General features: G+C 36.4%; 1 protein-coding gene across 5 annotated transcripts; it reads right to left on the minus strand.

Annotated features, from left to right (window-relative positions):
- Positions 1-2337: 2337 nt before the first annotated feature.
- bin1a (bridging integrator 1a) lies at positions 2338-13615 on the minus strand. 5 transcript variants are annotated; one of them, XM_079618536.1, is made up of 20 exons: positions 13343-13615; positions 11443-11523; positions 11258-11312; positions 11063-11157; positions 9627-9722; positions 9431-9541; positions 9238-9330; positions 8844-8929; positions 8186-8261; positions 7781-7836; positions 7510-7554; positions 6982-7060; positions 6712-6834; positions 5692-5772; positions 5308-5325; positions 4654-4899; positions 4275-4337; positions 3315-3377; positions 3119-3220; positions 2338-3048 (listed from the first exon to the last, which is right to left on the minus strand). In XM_079618536.1, exons 1-20 carry the CDS (start codon positions 13427-13429, stop codon positions 2947-2949), a joined length of 1758 nt encoding a protein of 585 aa, XP_079474662.1. In that variant the 5' UTR covers positions 13430-13615; the 3' UTR covers positions 2338-2946. The 5 variants fall into 5 exon arrangements, with proteins under 5 accessions (XP_079474662.1, XP_079474661.1, XP_079474663.1 ...); XM_079618535.1 differs by having other exon boundaries at positions 4260-4337; XM_079618537.1 differs by lacking the exon at positions 7510-7554 and having other exon boundaries at positions 4260-4337.
- Between the last annotated feature and the right edge of the window lie 6237 nt (positions 13616-19852).

Consider the following 19852-nt stretch of genomic DNA (forward strand, 5'->3'; position numbering starts at 1 on the left):
ATAATGGAAATAATAAAAGTTTCAATTTTAAGTACATTTTAAACCTTACTGAAGTGCTGTTATTTTGATGTGTACTTGACATACTAAAGCACACGTAACGTAAAAATAGGAGGTTGTTTTTTTTGCAGCGTAGTGTATTTGAATGTGTACAGCTTGGGGACACAACAGTGGAAAAGTTACAGGATTAAATCCATGTTTATTAGCATAGGTGAGTCAGCAGGATACAGGACTGTAGAATGATACACTCATGGCTTACAGTGGCGTAAAGTGACCCTGGTTTCCCAGGCCACCTCAGCAAGAAAACATCAAGTCACTACACACATACACACTGCTCATGGATTTAAGCATGCCTCTTTCACATTCACACTAATTACAGATATAGATATGTTCAGAGAATTCGTATCTTCAGAGACGAAACCCAACGAAACTACACAATGTTCACGGCTACAAATGCAACAACGCTAGCAAATATCGTAACTGCGCTCAAATACAGGAGGAGGAAGTGTTTGTCCACTCATTCTGGGGACTTTCGATTTAATTAAGAGCTTGAGCGAGAGGTCATTAAAGATGCATTGGCAGCTTGAATAACTCAGTAATCAGTCTCTATACAGATCACATTGATTTCTTAGTACAGGGTACAAAAAGCAAACACACACTTGCTTCAAAACCGGTGAAGCGTGGCAAGAACTCCCCCGAAAGCTTGGGTCACATGACACGTCCAATTAGAGAGAGATCAGGAGTAACAAACAAACCAAACAAAAAGCAAACAAGTTCTTATTCAGCGCAACAGATGACTGGAGAATCAATATCTCTGCCATACCAACTTAAGTTCGGTCCTTATCAAAGTTCATAACCTCAGATACACTAAACCTGTTCTGCTCTTGTTTCTATATGGGATGAATGGTAAATTCGGATCAGACGTGAAAGGACCAGAGTTTACAACACTGAGAAAGACCCCCAGTTATAAGCCAGTGTTCATGGCACATAGAATAATTTAAACTCGCATTTGTCTCACAATGTACAAAAATAAAACTATAAATACAGTGTAAGTGGACTGAAGTCATATTATGCATATTCTGAGTCACGTTTGCATGTTGCACTTTATTAAAACTCACACAAGTGAGCATTAATAATATCCACACTTTGCCAAAATGTCCGACGCGTCTATGAATACAATTAATAAAGAATTATAAATCTGTGCAGAGCTTATTGCATTACATGTTAAGAAATTCTCCTTCACGGAGTATAAACTGCATTTTACTAAATGACCGAGACAAATCATGTGTATGACTGCGTTTGCACAGTGAAGTATTAATCAAATATTAATATCGGAAATGGCTTTATCAAAAACATCTGTGGACTGTGATATATCGCGCGTACAGTAAAGCTAAGGGTCAGAAACAGCACACAGGTTCATTAACATACAACCTGAGCAAGAGTCTGGGGTTAAATACATCAGCCTTGTTAGTGTCAACATTAACTGCATATGGAACGAGTGCATGTGGTTTTTGTTTCTTAATGAGATGGACAAAATACTCCTTTAACTATATTAGTCTGATTTATTTGTACTTTTTAGTTTGTTCCTGATTTAAACATGCAGAAATGGTGCTGGTAGATATTTGACAGAGCAGTCAAACCCCATTACCGTGAAGAAATGGAAACAATTACCCAGTTAACAGGGAACCTTCTCAGAGCTTTGGCTAACATTCTGGAAAGTTCTCTCAAAGCATTCTTCCATTTACGTTAACAGAATGTTTTTTTATCTGATATTTAGTAATGTTCTAAAACATTAGGACAAAAACATTATTCATTCATTATTCAATCATTCATGGGACGTTTTAGTTGGACGTTCATCTAATGTTTTTTAAATGTTATACTTGTTACTTTTAAATGTTATGAAATGTTCCCAGAATGTTTCCTTAATGTTGGCATAACCAAGAAAAAACTTTTTTAAACAATATATATATATATATATATATATATATATATATATATATATATATATATATATATATATATATATTAGTGCTATATTATACACACACACGCGCATATATATATATATATATATATATATATATATATATATACAAAATAATATATATACACAAACTTTTATTAGACTTTTATTTGACAGCACTAATATGTATGTATGCATATATATATATATACATACATACATATTAGTGCTGTCAAATAAAAGTCTAATAAAAGTTTGTGTATATATATTATTGTGTATATATATATATATATATATGCGCGTGTGTGTGTATAATATAGCACTAATATATATATATATATATATATATATATATATATATATATATATATATATATATATATATATATATATATATATATATATATATATATTAGTGCTGTCAAATCGATTAATCGCATCTAACATAAAAGTTTTCGTTTATATAATATATAGGAGAACATTAACAAAACATTCTTTGAACACATCATTGTTAGCTGGGTATTCACCATTTGAAAATAAATATTGTTTGTTTCCACCTGTGACATAAATATATATCATGCAGCTCAAATAGTCCTCAGTATCAGACTTTAGAGACTATCGGACTTAAAACTTTTTCACTCAAAATGGGACAATGGTTAAGAGTGGCTAGTCTAAAAACAGTTACAGCAAGGACTTACTCTGGGTATGTTACTTCCTCTATTAGAAAAGGCTAGAAAAAATACTATCACTTATTTTGTCAAAGGTTGATTCTTGTACTTAAAGCATGACAAATATGAGTGAGGACACCCAAAACAACGCACTGACTAACCTGCCAACAACTTCCACAAACATAACCAGCAGATAGCCTGTGGCGGCGGTGCATTTGTTGGTATAGTAGTTTTTCTCGTCTGCATTTTCAAAGGAAGCAAAAAGGAGTAATATAGAAGGGGGGTAACAGTGTCACAGATCAAGCTGATCACAGGCGCTCACATCCTCTGGGTGAAGTTTTCAGGAAAGACTCCCTTTTTCCCAAGATCTTTCTGCAGAATCCAGTCCGACTCTTTGACTCCCATCAACCACCCTTCATCCTGTAAGCGCACAAAGTCAGTTGATCATAACTAACACCACTGAGATCACAAAATAAACAACTATACAAACCTGGTCATCTGGAGTTTCAAACTTCACTACCAGCACCACATCTCCTGCCTTCATCTCCAACTCATCCGAGTCATTGGCATTGTAGTCATGCATTGCTTTCACCTATATTTACACAAATACATGTCTCACTTCTTCTGCTTAAAATTCTGATCAACAAACCATTGTTAGTTAAATGAAAACATCATTTTGTACTCACTTTGAAGATGAAGGCTTCTGGCATCTCTACACTCTCTGTGCTCTCTGTGGCTGCTGTTGCAGTCTAGAAGCAAAGACGAAAATGTATAATTTTCATCGTATTATATGAATTATTACCATCAAAACAAGAAAGGTGCTCAACTTAGTGCCTGATAATGTCCCATTTTATGTCTTTAGGTCAGATGGTGGAGTCTGCAGCTACTCCTTCGGTCCACCAGAGGGAGCCCTCACCTGATTATCAGCATGCACTACTGTTCAAAAGATTGGGGTCGATATATTTTTATTTATTTAGATAGGACAGTTAGAAGGATAGACAGGAAATCATGGGAGACAAGAAAGGGGAAATTGGACTGGGAAAGGAGTCGGACCTCGAACTGGGATTCGAACTCGGGTCACCCAAAGTGTTGAGCCACTTTTTTTTAAGTTTTTAAAAGAAGGCTCACCAAGGCAGCATTTATTTAATCAAAAACAGTAATATTGTGAAATATTATTACAATTTGAAATAACTGTTCTCCATTTAAATACACTTTAAAATGTAATTTATTCTTCAGAAATCATTCTAAGAAGCTTGTGCTCAAGAAACATTTCTTATTATATACATTTCTAGTCATGCTGCTTAAAATTTAGGTGGAAACCATGATTTATTTCAGGATTATTTGATGGGTAGAAAGTTCAAAAGAACGGCAGTTTTTTTTTAAACCGAAATATTTTGCAACATTAAAAATCTCTTTACTGTCACTTTTGATCAATCGAATGTATCACTGCTGAATAAAAGATTGAAGGAAAAAAAAATACTAACTGATAGCGAACCTTTGAACAGTAGTGTATGTCGCCGCAAATTTTGGGTCACCTTTAGTATTCCTGTTTGTCCTTTAGTCTCTTGCTTTAGGTTTTATTATCAGATTATTTCCAGATCCATACGCTGTGCTTTATTTTATTCACTTACCGGTACATCACTTACAGTTTCGGCTACTGCCTCTTCTGTAACAACTGTCTGTTCTGTAACTACTGCCTGTTCTGTGGCCTGCAAAAAGGAAAGACCAGGAGATAAAGAAGAAGAGGGCCAATATATAGACGAATGAAAGGTAGAAATACCAAGAGAGAGCCGAGAATTGAAAGAGAGAACAAAAAGATGCAAATTACACAGCTATTCTCTTAACATATCAAACCCAGTTGAAGCAGTTACTACTACTACTACTACTACTGCTACTAGCGCTGCTACCAGCATTCTCCCAATTGCCATGCTAAGCATCTTCTTGCTCCCATCCAGTGATGCCTACAGCAGCAGGACCTCAGTACAGCGCAGCTCAGCTCCTGTCAGCTAGCTATGAGATTTGTACCTGAGCCCCATCCTCGTCCCACCCCTCGGCCTGCTGGGTAGAATCAATGTCATTCCCCTGCACAGGCTGAGAGCCTTCATCATCATTCCAGGTGGGGAATGTGGCCGGAGCATGCACAGGTTGGCTACCAGCATCATCATCATCATCCCAGGTAGCCTGGGTACCATCATCACCCCAGCCAGAGTGCACAGTCTGAGGACCATCATCGTCCCATGTCTGAGGTACCTCGGCTTCCTTCTCTGTATGCTACATGTGGCAGGGGGGTGGGTAAGTAGGGCAGTGAGGGGAATGGTGGGAGCCGGGTAAAGCATGACCAGAGTGGAGAAAGAATGAGGAGCCAGAGAGAGTGTAAAACACACATTTCTTCAGCCGAACACACTATGATGTGGGACGTGCGACATTAATATCATGGACAGTTAAAGCAGGACAGACAGACTTAAGAAAGCTTAAGAGTGAAAGGAAATTTAATGGAATAGCTGTTTCGCAACTGTTTGACAAACGCAGATTCATTTCCCTCACCATTACATATACTAAATGACATGGCTTTCAGAATTAGCTAAATAAGTTGCTTAAGAATCTGTCTGAATTAAAAGGAGAGGTTACATATGCTGGTATACACTACAACTTTGAGTAAACAATCAAAAGCACACTCACCTCCCATGGATCCCAATTCTGTCAAAATATACACACACACACACACACACACAAAGCAAAATTAATGACTGTACAAAACAGATTTGTTCATTTGACTAAGAGGCATTTACACTGAAGTTCCATTGCAGACATATATTTACATACATACAAAGACATTATAATGCATACAATTTACTAGAAGCCGGTGTTATAGTACTTAAGTCTGGATAAGACCACATTGTTAGGAGCTTTCGGACTTGGTCCGGACTCTGACTTAAATTAGCTGGTCTCGACTAGTCAGAAAATATGATCTTTGAGTCTGAGTCCGGTCTTTTCTGGACTCGAGCACTACAACACTGTTATAAGCTAAATCTACTAGCTCAAGTTCTTTTAATTCTGTCAGACCTGTGCGGCGGCTGGGGTGGTGGCGGCCTGAAGTGAGTCCAGATCCATATCCAGCAGATTAGCAGTGGCTGGGGCATCATACTGCAGTGGTGTAAAGAGTGTAAAGTATTTGAGTAAATGTAATTAGTTACTGTAATTAAGTATATTTTTGGCTACTTTGTAGTTTGACTGAGTATTAAAGATATTAGCAACTTTTACTCTCTACTTGACAAGGCCTACGTTTTTGAATAAGTATATGTACAATGTACTCTGTACTCCAAAACATTTGTTATGAGGGCATTGAAGGTATTGTATCTTGTGCGTTCTGCCCTTGTCCACCCAATCTAGTCAACATGGCTACTTTAAGCAAATGCAAGTGCATTAGCAGGTAGTTGTGAAGTGTCCAGTGCAAAAACGCTTTGACTATTTAATTTTACTCAACCTTATTTTATTTATCAGTTATAATGAATATACCTTTTTGAAGTATATTGGTTTACTTATGCCCTCACTTGTGCTTAACTGAGACTTGTTTAATACTGTGAAGCTGCTTTGATACAATCTGTATTGTGAAAAGCGCTATACAAATATTCTTGACTTGACTTCTTATTTTATTTTGATTTTAGAAAATAATCATGTGATTGTTCTCTTCACAAATAAACTGTTTCTTGTTTTTCACTGGCATGTCTCTTAGATGCTGAGGACTAGTGCATCTTTGCATTGTAAAATAACTTTCATTTTATCAAGTTCAACCATGGTGGATGAACATTTCCAATTTACCCTGAAGTCTTCAAAGTGGAGCCAAACGTCTAGCAAGCTACAAGCTGGAAACTTTTTAAAAGAACACCTGAAAAATTACCTGATGTTGCCCATTTTCTTTATACCATCAAAATGTATTGAATTTAAGTTTAGTAATCCCTGTCATTCCAACCCAAATTCAACATCCTGCAATTCAAATTCCAACTCATGAATTGACAGCTAGTCATCATATGTAGCATTATTAGCCTGGAGACGAGGATTACAAAAGAAGAAATGACTGCTGACCTGTGTTGGCGAAGTGACACTGATGTTCGGAGTGGCGGCCTCACCAAATAGATTAATAATGCTCTCCTGCTTCAGATCCTTCGATGGAGTAGCTTTAGGAGGTGGGGGGACAGCTGGCTTTAGCTGGAAACGCATATAAATAAGTAATATGTTTGACCAGTGTCACTGACGCGAACAAAAAGAGAGATGAGATATCACTGCAATATTGTTTACAGGTGTCAGAAGAATTATCGTGCACTGCAAAAACAAAAGCCATGGTGATTGAAGTACCTTAGACGGAGATTTGGGAATGGCTGGCGGTCCTCCTGGGCTCAAAGTGTGATTGGCATCTTGTGTTCTTTCACTGGAGCTAAAAGTTCAGATAATGATCTAAATACAGTCACATGGCTATGATGAGCTCATCTGTGTCATGCTGTCATCTGGCTCAATCCAAGAACCAGGGCTTCACAATACAAGCTGTAGATGACCAGTGTGGCCAAAAAAAGTCTATCTGGGATACATCCACGTCAGAACTGATATACTGTAACTACACTGGAAGATAGTATCAATTGCAACATTTATTCATGCAGACTGAGACGCTTCCTGTGCAAAATCATTCTGCTCATGCAGTGAACTCAAACGTACTGTGAAGGCATCACCTAAAACACATAGTTGCAAAATGCAAAACTGTTGCTGGAAATGGCTACACTTGAAGGCACGCAAAAAGCTTAAGTAAGACGGAATGCAGAGACACACACATACACGCACGCACACACACAAACCCTCAAACACACAGCACTGTAGGGCTACCGCTGTTACCTCTTCTGGGCTGTTGATGTCCTCACCCCTTGGCTACCTGTTTTTCTGTGAGAGTGGTGTTGTGGTTTGTTCATTAATTTAATTGTATATACACTGTATAGAGTGTATTTATACCAATACTAATTATTGCCATATGCACAATTTAGAGACCGTTTTGATGCAAAATGGATCAAAATGAACCATCAAGTGTAAATATTGTTTTACTGTAAATACAGTTCAGTGCTTCTCAATGAAACTTTTAATTATATTGCATTATATAAATTTGACTGACCTGGACATATCTTGATTTTCTAATGTATCCAGTGTATCATTCAGATTCTGATTGATCTGTTAGAAAAAAAAAATGTAAATAGAAAATTAACATCTTTTGAAATTCAGAAGTTTTTCCTTCATATTTTACGATCATATATATATATATATATATATCAGTTTCCACAAAAATACTAAGCAGTTTCACCATTGATAATAAGAAATGTACAGCAAATCAGCATATTAGAATGATTTCTGAAGAAATCAAGTGACATTGACTGGAGTAATGATGGGGAACATTACGCTTCATCATCACATAAATAAATAACATTTTATATATTAAATTATATCCAAATTTTAAACAAGTTCTATACAAAATATAACCATAATGATCTGCCATTTAGTGATGTTGCACTGGATTCCTTACTTTTCCCATTTCTCTGTGAAACTTCTCCTCCAGACCAGCCACACTCTGGAAAGTATTCACATAAAAGCCAACCCGACTGGAAGAGAGCAGACACAATTTAATCTAAGATGGTACACCCATGGATCATTTACAACCAATCTGGTGCATATTGCACACAAAAATGGCAAGAGCCAATCAGATCGTCAGGCTTCTACATAATTTCCGCGAAGCAAGGTGTTCAGGTACTGTACTATATTTGTAGAATCATACATTTGTGCAATTATTTGAATGCGTTGTTGAACGCTAGTCTAATGTTGGGGTTTCATCGATTTTATATTTATCTGCCAATAAATTTCACATAAAGAAAATGATCTGGGCTGTGTTTCCCAAAAGCATCGTAAGCCTAAGTGGATCGTAGAGCCCATTGGTGGCATATTGTTCTACTTAGGCTTACGATGCTTTTGGGAAACGCAGTCCTGATGTAGGTTGTTTTACATGACGGTCAGACGGGTTCTTCCTAGTTTCAGACGTCATGCCCACGGACCGTTGGCTAATGTCTGATGCAAATGGCACAAAAAATGAGAAACTTTTGTGTGCTCAAAGTCTAGCGTGACTGCGGCTTAAGCTGACAGAAAACCCAGAGAAGATCCGTGAGAGTAAAACAGTAATAAATCCACACCTGTTCCACAGAGATGGCAGTTCCTCCTGCAAATCTATATTAATTTCTTCAAACACCTTCTGTGCCCTGTCCAGCTCTTCCTCTGCCTAGAAACACATACAATTACATCAAAGCATGACATATGGTTCAATCATCTTATTCACCCACAAGGCTTTAGCTGTTGAAATAGATTGACCTGAATACAGCTAAATCAAACATGATGAATTGCCTCACCTACCATGTTTGATTTGTCATTTATTTGGCCCAAATGTGTATGGAATTTCATTTCATTTTACCGTTATCTAACTAGATTCTTGTTTGTGTTGGCCTTGCAAGAGGATATTGGAGAGGGAATCAAAACACTGGCTAGCTCTTTTCACAGCTCTGAATGTAGTAGCATTAGGTATAGTGTCACCTGACTCCTGGAGAGGCTGGTTTGAGCCACGTTATGGGCGGACAGGATCCCCTGAGCCCAACCCGGGGCGGCCCTCTCCAGCAAGGAAGCCGGCTATACACAAAACAAGTGAGAACAATCAAAAATAAATGCCTTGGATCCCCCCCCCCCCATTTTTTGCCATTGAAACATTCTTGAAAATTAAGGACTATACCTTGGTGATCTTAATCCCCTCCTTTCCTTTCTTGCCTTTGTTCACCGCAGCAAAGTTGTGCCGTGCACTGTCAAAGTCCACCAGCTTCCTGTCACGCTTCGAAATGCGGGCCTAGAAAGAATTTTACAGATATTAAATGGAAATTAACGGCATGGTATGCTAGCTTAACCACAACATCATCATGGGATCTTAGTACTCTGATGTCAGGAAACTGGCCCAGGTAGGTGTCCATGGATATAAGCGCATGATCCACAAGTTTCTGATGGAAGTCTGTCCAAAGGAGGTCTGAATCCTGTTATATACAGAACAATAGACACAAAAGATCAGGACGGTACAAAACCATCTTAAATACATTTTGTTGAACACCCCCACTTTCACACAGGCAAGCACTATCTATAGAGACAACTACAGAGCAGCTGGATCAGTTATAAAACTAGTTCAGCTAAATCTAGTATCACTATTTGTGTGGTTTCTTGCAGTTACTGTGCTGAAAAACTATATTGCATTTACATGTTTATAAACTAGAGACTAAACAATGGAGATGTAGATGGGTCTAAATCTAATTTATAGTGAATTACCTCGCATATCTGTTTCCTTACTCCTAATATTCTTTTCAAAGAAAGCAATCAAATAGAAAGAAATCAAATAAAAATGATAGACATGCAAGACATTTACAATGGATGCACCTACACTACACAAATGTTTGGGGTCGGTAACTTTTTTTTTAAGATAAATAATTGTTTTTATTCAGCAAGGATGTATTAAAATGATTCGAACTGACAGTAAAAACAAGTACAACTGTTTATAACATTGATAATAATAAGAAATGTTACATGAGCAATAAATCAGCATATTACAACGATTTCTGAAGTGATCATGTGACACTGAAGACTGGAGGAATGGCTGCTGAAAATTTCCTTTTATTTCTTTCTTTTATTTTCATTTATATTTTATAATATATTCAAATAGCACACAGTTATTTTAAATTGTAAGGATATTTCCCAATACTACTACTTTAGCTGCATTTTTAACCAAATAATTGCATCCTTAAGGAGCATGAGAGATTTATCAAAAACATTAAAAAATCTTAGGCATTCATTTCTGTATTGCAAGCATGGTGATATGACAGATTGGGTGTGATATTAAAACAATGAAATGGAAAGAAGACATGTACCATGTACCATATCTGCCCTCAGTGAAAGTGTTAAAGGAATTTAATGTCATTCTTTATCATTAGTTTTACTCTATACATTACATATCTCATGAAATGGCCTGGTAAGTGCAATTTTCTGTCTTATTTTCTTTTGAAAATAAAGTTCAGGCAGGACATCCATTTTTAAAACAGTCATTAGGCAAAGAGTAACTACTTGCTATCAACAGTCAATTGAAGATGTATTGGGGGAGGGTATTTTCATTTTCAAGATTGTCGAGGATGAGTCTTAAATATTTGAGTCCATTTTCCAAGAAATACTACACATTTTAAACTTAAAGCTTGTTTAAGCTTCACCAAAGATTGTTGTCTAAATGTATACTTTGCTCACAACACAGTTCCTGACATGAATGACCTGAATTACTATAAAAGTGTAAAATACATTTTTACTAAAAAAGGACTTAAAAGAATAAAACAATAACCTCACAGATGGATTCCACATCCTTTCTTCCATACCAATCATTCTCATACATGTCATCCAGGCACTCGTACAGACGTCTAGAAGATTCATGCATGGCTGGGGGAAACCATGAGAAAGGGATCAGCAAGGGTAAGAAAACAACATATTCAATTTATGTTCATTTGAAGTGTGTCATTTTATCAATTGGTAATCTCACATTTTACTGCAGTCAAATAGGCCCGAAGGTCTTTCTGCAGTTTGGTACCTTCCACCTATGTGAGCACATGACACTAAAGTGAGACACAGTCATAGACCAAATGCATAATACCAAAGAATCTCCTTATACTGCTTTAGAAGAAAAAAATATAATAAAAGTAAGAGCACAATTAGAAAAACACTCACCAGCTGTTTGTTAAAATTAATCACACCCTCTTCAAATGCCAGATCTTTAGTCTCATCTGCCTTGCCAAGCTTTTGGAGAACCTGAGAGAAGATGATTGTATTATTGACAATTTTCATATATTGTGAAACACACTTATTGTGTACTGCTTGTTTTTTTATTTTTTATATATAATTAAGAAACGGTTGTCTTCACTTCAGTGTGTAATGACAAAACACAACCCCTATACAAATAGAGCATATTTTCAGTAGATAGCCTATACATAGGTTAAACAAAAGAAGATACGGTACATTATCTTGTAAACGTGTCCACAACATAGAAGACTATTGTAAATGACAGCAACAGACAATCAAAGTGTGACACTTAAATTGCCCATACTATGCTCTTTAAAGGCTCACCATTTTGTATTGGTTGTCTCACTACAATAGGCTTACATGAATCCAAGGTAAAAAAATAAAACTAAAATAAAACTAAAAATCAATCTAGTATCACCGCTTTTCTCACAGTGTCCTAATTGGTTTGATAAAGGTCTCTTAACCAGGTCTCTTAAGGTCTCTAAATTTCTCCTTTCCGAGAGCCTACTCTGCTCCGATTGGACAGATGAAGTACTTTTACCTACTTTGTTTAATAAATGCTGTCTATATATTATAAATACGTTGTCAGTGTCATATCTTTTGCTCAAAAATGGTGGATGACTGGAATATTTGTTTATCAGCCAAATTTACAAGAATCTCTCATTTCCTTGTCTCTAAGAAGAAAGCCTTATTCAATAATGGCTGGTACGAAGAACCCAAACATCATATAGGATATAACTAGTCAATAGTAAGAAAAGCCAGAAGGGCTCTTAACCCATGTAATCGCACACTGTTAACAATTTTATTTAAAAAAAAAAATTGTTTTAATTGATTTGAGTTTGAATAGTCTTAAATAGTCTTAAATAGTCTTAATAGTATTTTACATTTGTCAAATGTCAGGACGCAGGTATCAAAGTGATGAAGGACGATGGGCAGCAGTGCGTGATGCAATGTGGTGATGAAAAGTCTAACTCATTTCCGCAAATCGGTTCTTTCGAACAGTTCATTCGAAGAACCGTTTAAAAAAAGTAATTGCGTCATCACATGGCCCCTGTCATCCCAGCGTAAAATGTTCTAAAACGTTATATGTAGCCACATATCTCTATTACGATTCTCCCAATTAAGTTGCTTTAATAAATGTTTTTATTGTAATTCATTGGTTCAGTTTGTAGTAGCCATGATTCAGCTAATAGAAACTAAGGCATTCAATCCTAAACATACCAAAACACTAACATAAAAATAATCTGACATGCTTGAAAGTGACCGTTCTCGGTGTGCTGATGACTCGAGATCCACTTTCTGCACGAATCGTTCGGACTTGTTTTGTGAACCGATTCACTGAAGAGATTCTATTCAAAGAACGATTCGTTTACGAATCGGACATCGCCGCCGCGCTCATCTATTGGACGAAAACAGCTATGCAAAGGTTCAGAGGCAATAAATGGGCTGATTTGAGCTTAAAACACACATAGAGTTGGTCTTGGTATTCAAGCGAATCACAAATCCAGTGTAACAGGCGCAGCTTTCTATTTGTTTCCATAGCAGCCACACTGCAATGACATAAACGAGCTTACGCCTTCAACAATGTAAAATCCATAAATGTATTAAAATATTAGCAAATATATAACGTTACCAGGCAAATGCGTACGGTTTTGTAATGGATGAGCCTCGACTCTAACACATTGCACGTTTAATACATCACGTTAGAAGACGAAACACTGACGGCCTTAAATGTTTCATGGTGCTGAAAGGAAGGCTATAGCACTGAGATCAGCGTTGAGAGAGATGATGCATTTAAATATGTATCTGATTTATTAAAATGTCTTACCTTTTCCTGAGCCCTGGTAATTTTTTTCTGTACATTGCTAGCTATTTTCCCTGCGGTGACCGCTTTCCCCATCGGTAATTCAGCCATTTTTATCCGGATTGGGTTGTTTGCAGCAAGTAACGCGTCAAATGAGCATTTGTTACGATATCTAATTCTACAGAGTATTATTTCCTTCAATGCAGATGCATTAAATTCTAGGCCTTATAATAACACTCGCCCCTGGAATAGAATGAACCTGCACAAGCGCACACGATATACAGATGCTCATTGACCAATGACAATAGCGCAGTCTTAAAGGGACAGTAAACCATTTTTTTATGTCACACACCAACGTGGCCGTAACATAATATTTTATGTTTATTGTTCCTGCTTGCAGTGGTTTTACAGTGAAATATATAACCGAAATATTTATACTTGAGGCCAGGTCTTTGTCACAAGTTTATTTCTGAAGAAAGTTGTATTGACCACCTTAATTACTGAAAATTGATGGGCTACTACTTTAAGCTATGCTATAAACAATCATAAAAACTGCTTCAGTAGTCTATTTAAATCAGTTGCATGTGCTTTAAATACATTAAAAAGGAAGAAAAAAGGAAAATAAGTGTTTGTGGTTGTACATGGGTCAGCCTCATTTGTGGATTGGCATGAACAGAACTCCATAAACTCCAAAGTTTCGCCACAAAATCTCCATCACATTTCAGCAGATTTATTCTGATTTATCTGTGGTTCTTGGGGGTTCATGGATCAAAGATGGGAGCACCAGAATTAGGCAGTCCAGTGAATTTGATAGTTTGTGGCGAGACCTCAAAAGCACAGCCAGGAAGTAAGTGATATAATTGCTATTTCAAAACTCAATAGTGATCGGTTGCATGCACAACAATGGCAACAAAAGACAAATATTCCAGCTCACTCAGTCAACAATCTAAATAAAACATATGAATGATTGTCGAGATTGCTCTCTGCTTGTTGAAAGTCATTACATCAAATATTTATAACTTTTTAGTGTAGTTTCAGACAACAGTGATGTGAAAACAAAATACTGCCCTCTATGAACATTTTCTGGAGGTGTATAGAATTATACAAGCATCAACGGCTGTCTGACAACCCTTGATTGAATCATTCCTGTGAGTTTTCAGTCATTCATGTACATTTTCTCATGCATTTCTTTTGTTAAGGGTAATTCTTCTCTTTAAAACACATTTACAATATCAATATGTATGGTATAATCTAAATTAAATTGACAAATGTGCAAATGTACAAAATCAAGCATGATGCAGCATTTCATAACGTGCCATTAAAGATATGTATTCTAATATAAATACAAAAATTGAAATTTGTGTCATGATTTTCTCACCCTCATGTCGTTCCAAACCTGTAGAGTTTCTTTCTTCTGCTGAACACAAAATAAGATATTTTAAAGAATGTTGGTAACAGTTGACGGTATAGCCATTGACTTCCACAGTAGGGAAAAAATACTATGGAAGTCTACCGTCAACTGTCTAGTTACCAACATTCTTTAGACTATCTTCTTTTGTGTTCAGCAGAAGAAAGAAACTCATACAAGTTAGAAACAACATCTGTAACCTACTTCCCAGAAGTTTCAATGTAGCACCAACAGAGGGGGCACGTGTATCTGTTCAGAGATATTTATTCATGATGACGTTTCGAAGTGGTATTTCAACACCAAATGCTTTTGCCTAAATTTTGAGAATGAGATTGAAACAACTGAGCACTTTTCTTTTTCTTTTTACTGTAACTATTTAAAGCTGTTCTGGTCTCAGATGTACTGTAGGCCTACAGCAAAATGTCCTGCATCAACGTCCATGTAACCATGTAAACCATTTAGCTATAAACATGTTAAATTTGGTGTGCTCAAGAAAGATTGTACACAACACAATCTGGTTAACAACCTTTAAATCTTCATTCATAAATGTAGATATTTGGAACCTTTTTTTTTCAACGAATTGACTGCCATTTCTATGCCCCTTGTGCAGATTTGGTCATTTATATGTAGACTTACTTTTACTTTATTTATTATTTTTTATTATCATTAATATATATTTTTAAGTAATTATTTATTTAGCTTTTATTGTCTTTACATTTGGATTTTCAAATTCAACCACTGTCCCATGTAGACTGCTGTTTGTTAATATTGTGGCCTTGATGCCTGTTTTGTTGGTAAATTTGTCTGATTTCAATAAATCGAAATCGAAAAGCTAGTGTACCTCTAACCTCGTACAAAAAAGGGACGATTTAGCGACTGTTTAAAATACCATTTTAGGAGTATATACGTCACCGTTACGTTCCTGCAGTTGCGCGAGCATTGGAGCATTGAGGTGGCAGGAAAACAGTAGCCTATTGAAAACGGGAAGTCAGAAAGCTATTGTGCTGATGCAGCTGTTACGCAGGAGGGCAGTAGTGCTGCAAATGTCTCGTTGTTCAGCCTGTTGAAACCCCGATTCTGAAACCCTGACTAATGTGCTATTATAGCCAACATTGCACCAACAACAGATGAACAGAAACAGTATTTTTATAAACGAAGGTTTCTTTACATCTCGACCATTTCGTCTGTGCCTATTTGGACGAGCCTAAAAAAAATTTCGATGTTCCTGAAGCGTGTCCTGTTTCAGCACTAGACAGCGCCAGGGAGAACTGAAAGTCAAAACTTTACCGTGATAAATATTTCCTAAAACAAATAAGAAAAGTGCTATCTTATATTCTTGTGATAATAAAACACATAAAATCAGTAAAGCAATAGTCACAACTTTATTATTTCCATGTGGTATAAAGTTCCGTTCAATAAAGTGCCGCTGTCACATTTTGGTAACGTACCACGCTCTGCTTTCTAAAAAAAATATTATTAATGTTTTATTATTATTATTGCAACGATGTTTACAACTTTGCATCAAAGTAGAAAAGCCAGAAATGCAGCATCGACCTGCGCACCTAATTCATTTGTTAAAGTGCAAGCAAGGTAATAACATATATTGTTATATTCTTGATATTAAAAATATCCACTGTAATTTGAAAACCCATCAGTAAAATGAAATAGGCTAGGATTATAATTAATTAATACATTGAGCCTGTAAAGTCTGAAAATAATAGTCAGAAATGTAAAAACTAAATGTGGGAAAAAATCTAAAGAGAGAGAGATTGCATTTGTGCTTTATGTTTTGTAAATGGAACAGTTTGTCTAACCCATATAATTAGATAAAAAAATGTTTTGTTTTTTTTGTTTTTGCTTATTTACTAAATAGCCTATGTGAGAATATGGAGGAGGAGAAAAAGATACTTGAGGAGGAAAAAACACCTCAGTTTTATTCAAAGTAGAAATGTGCAATTTGGTGCAGTTGCTGATAATTATACAGACAAAAAGTAAGATGAAATTCTGATAGCTTGTAATGTAAATCAATGAGATCTTTATAGACTAACAGCATAGCAGACTTAGATAAAAATGTATATAAATATCAGTTGTCACTCTATAGCTCCCAGTAGCCTAATATGTCTTTTAAGATGACATTTAAATCCTAGTTTTATGATCAAAGCTCTGGAGTTTTTATTGCTAGGAGCAAAACATGCAGTGCAATACACATGATTGAGAGATGTACCAATACATATTCCTCAATGTATTTCATTTGATACTCACATTTTAATTTTTTTAATTTTTTTTCAGAAATATTATGTATGGTTAATCTTCAGTCCAGTAAATTATCATCTGGAAATATTTACTAACAATATAAATGTTATCCTTATGTTTACTTTATTAAAATATTTTACAGGAAAAGGACAAGTAGTTGACAAAGTTTAGGTGCTAAATAGGAAAAGGGTGTACAGTTGATTTTGATACTGGCCTGAATTTTGAGATCGCAATAGACGTGAAGGACTATAATGCATTAAGAGTTCGCTTAAGAAGCCTACTGTGGGAGCTAAACCATTTAGTTAAACTTCTTTGTAAGTAATTAGCAAGATTTACAAGGACCGCCCAAGAGGATGTTTGACTGACATGTAACGCAACCAATCACAGTTCGTTTTGTGCCGCGTCATGTTTAGGGGCGTGGCGATAAAATGTCGATGTCCCTACAATAACAGACCGGCGTGCATCTAATAAATGATTCATTCAAGAACTTTGTGCAAGTTTACTGCAACAATGGAGCCACGAACTTCACATACTTTTGAAAATCCAGCGTTTAGTTGATCTGGTAAGCGCTCATTGTCACAGTTGTAAACACAGCGGCTTTCTTCTTCCACGGGTTTTGGCGTCATATTTGTTTCCAGGCAGATTGATAAAGAGGCGACTCATGTCTCCCGGACATCCTGTTAAATTCAACCAATCAGATTGCGACTTCTAAACTCATCAAGTGTTTCCAGAAAAGTGTGCCATATGCATGAGACGTTCAGCCAATGGGCGTTTGTTTATTAGGCGTGAAGGGCAACCACCCAGTAGAGCGTTACAATAATCTAGCCTTGAGGTCATGAACGTATTCTAACTGTTCCTCATTTGTCATTGATAGTATATGTCATAGTTTAGATATATTTTTGAGATATAAAATTTGGCTTCACAGATGCTAGAAACGTGGCTTTCAAATGAAAGATTGGCATCAAAGAGCACACCCAGGTTCCTGACTGATGTAGAAGACTTGACAGAACATCCATCAAGTGTTAGACATTATTCTAGGTCAGTGGTTCCCAACCACGTTCTTGGAGGCCCCCCAACACTGCACATTTTGCATGTCTCCTTTGACTGACACACATGCAAAATGTGGGGGGCCTCCAGGAATGGGGTTGGGAACCACTGCTCTAGGTTATTGAAAGCAGGGGTATTTGGTCCAATAATTAGAAACTCAGTTTTTCTTAGAATTAAGTAGTAGGAAATTACTAGTCATCCAATTTTTTTAGCAGCTATGCATTCCGATAATTTTGTGAATTGGTAAGTTTCGTCGTAATGCCATGCTTCCTAATGATATCTCCTTAGCATGTACATGGTGAAAAGCAACGGTCCTAGTACTGAGCCTTGCGGTACTCCTTACAGAACTTGTGATCGATATGACATCTCTTCATTTAGTGCTACAAACTGATAATGGTCGGATAAGTATGATTTAAACCATCCCAATGCAATTCCACTTATGCCAACATAATTTCCGAGTCTACTCAAAAGAATGTTGTGGTCGATAGTATCAAATGCAGCACTAAGATCCAGTAACACTAATAGAGAGATACAACCACGATCGGATGATAAGAGCAAATAATTTGTAACTCTAATGAGAGCAGTCTTAGTACTGTGATACGGTCTGAATCCTGACTGGAAATCCTCACAGATACCATTTATTTCTTAAAAGTTCTGAGGATCCTGCCTTTTCTAGAATTTTTGATAGAAAGGGTATTCAAGATCAGCCTGTAATTTACTAATTTCCTGTGGTTTATATTCCATGTTAGGGCTAACTTACATCTCTTTTAATATTTGACATTTTGTATAACAACTAAATTAGCAAATGGTTTCATTTATTTCCTATAATAGCACATCATCCTGCACATAAAATACATAAACATAAAATATGTTACAGTTTAAAAGTAAATCCACGTTAAGACTTGATTTTCCTGCTAAGAAAAAAGCTCAAATACCCTGCAATAAAACAATAAAACTCACTAGAGAAGATCTAGGAAAATTAGTGTATGACACAACCTTGTCCAAACTTCTCTCCTTGCTTATCTATGCACCCCCCTCCCTTCCCTTCACCTCCCCCTGATTCAAGTCACAGAAAGTTCTATAATATAAATATAGCCTACAGTAGAATGTCTATTTACCACATATGATGTATCTTGTGAATCTATTGTTTTTTCCCCTTGTTTGGTATAATTTTAAATGTCTCATTGCGTTTGGTAAAATGGTCTCAATTTCACTGCACTATGAGAAAGTCATGAAAATCTTCTTAAGAGAGAAGTTAAGAAAGTATAATGTAGGAGGAATGCAGAGGAATTAACATGCAAATTAGCCCCGCCTCCACTCGCTCACACCAGCTCAGAATACCTGGTCCACTCGTCAACTTTACTGTAGTAAACGCTGCATGGTGGCAGGTGGGCATACTGGCTTAATTTAGCCATATGTGTTTGAACCATGAAACTGATTCAGAAGAAGTGGAAGAGTGAATTAAAAAGGCTTGAATACAAGTTGATGTATCAGAATGTTAATGTTTTTATTTGTCGCTCTCTACAAGTCGGACACATAATGATAATTAATATGATTATGCTTGGCTATGTTATCAAACAGCTAATAATGTGTTGCTAATGTTACAAACTATGTTCCCATTCGCTATTCTCAGAGTCAAACGGCTGCCTTGGTGCCTTCTAACAATCTACATAATTAGAAATGCTTTTGAACGTCTCAGAACGTCAGCGTAGAAAGACATAGCCATAGTTCCTCATACAATTGTAATATACATATTATGCATAATTCACCCACTGTATTGCTAAATGTAGCCTACACAGCAAAATCCCTAGTGTTAAATCAACACA

Source organism: Phoxinus phoxinus (genome assembly GCF_949152265.1).
Source record: "Phoxinus phoxinus genome assembly, chromosome: 7".
Taxonomy (NCBI): Eukaryota; Metazoa; Chordata; class Actinopteri; order Cypriniformes; family Leuciscidae; genus Phoxinus; species Phoxinus phoxinus.

Excerpts from the sequence above, each read along its gene's own strand:
- bin1a (XM_079618535.1), bottom strand. The coding sequence starts at position 13,429 with ATGGCTGAATTACCGATGGGGAAAGCGGTCACCGCAGGGAAAATAGCT. Across the intron at positions 8,930-9,237 it reads CCAGCCTCTCCAGGAGTCAG|GCAGAGGAAGAGCTGGACAG; the intron begins GTGACACTATAC and ends ATGTGTTTCTAG. Across the intron at positions 7,837-8,185 it reads TTCACAGAGAAATGGGAAAA|ATCAATCAGAATCTGAATGA; the intron begins GTAAGGAATCCA and ends TTTTTCTAACAG.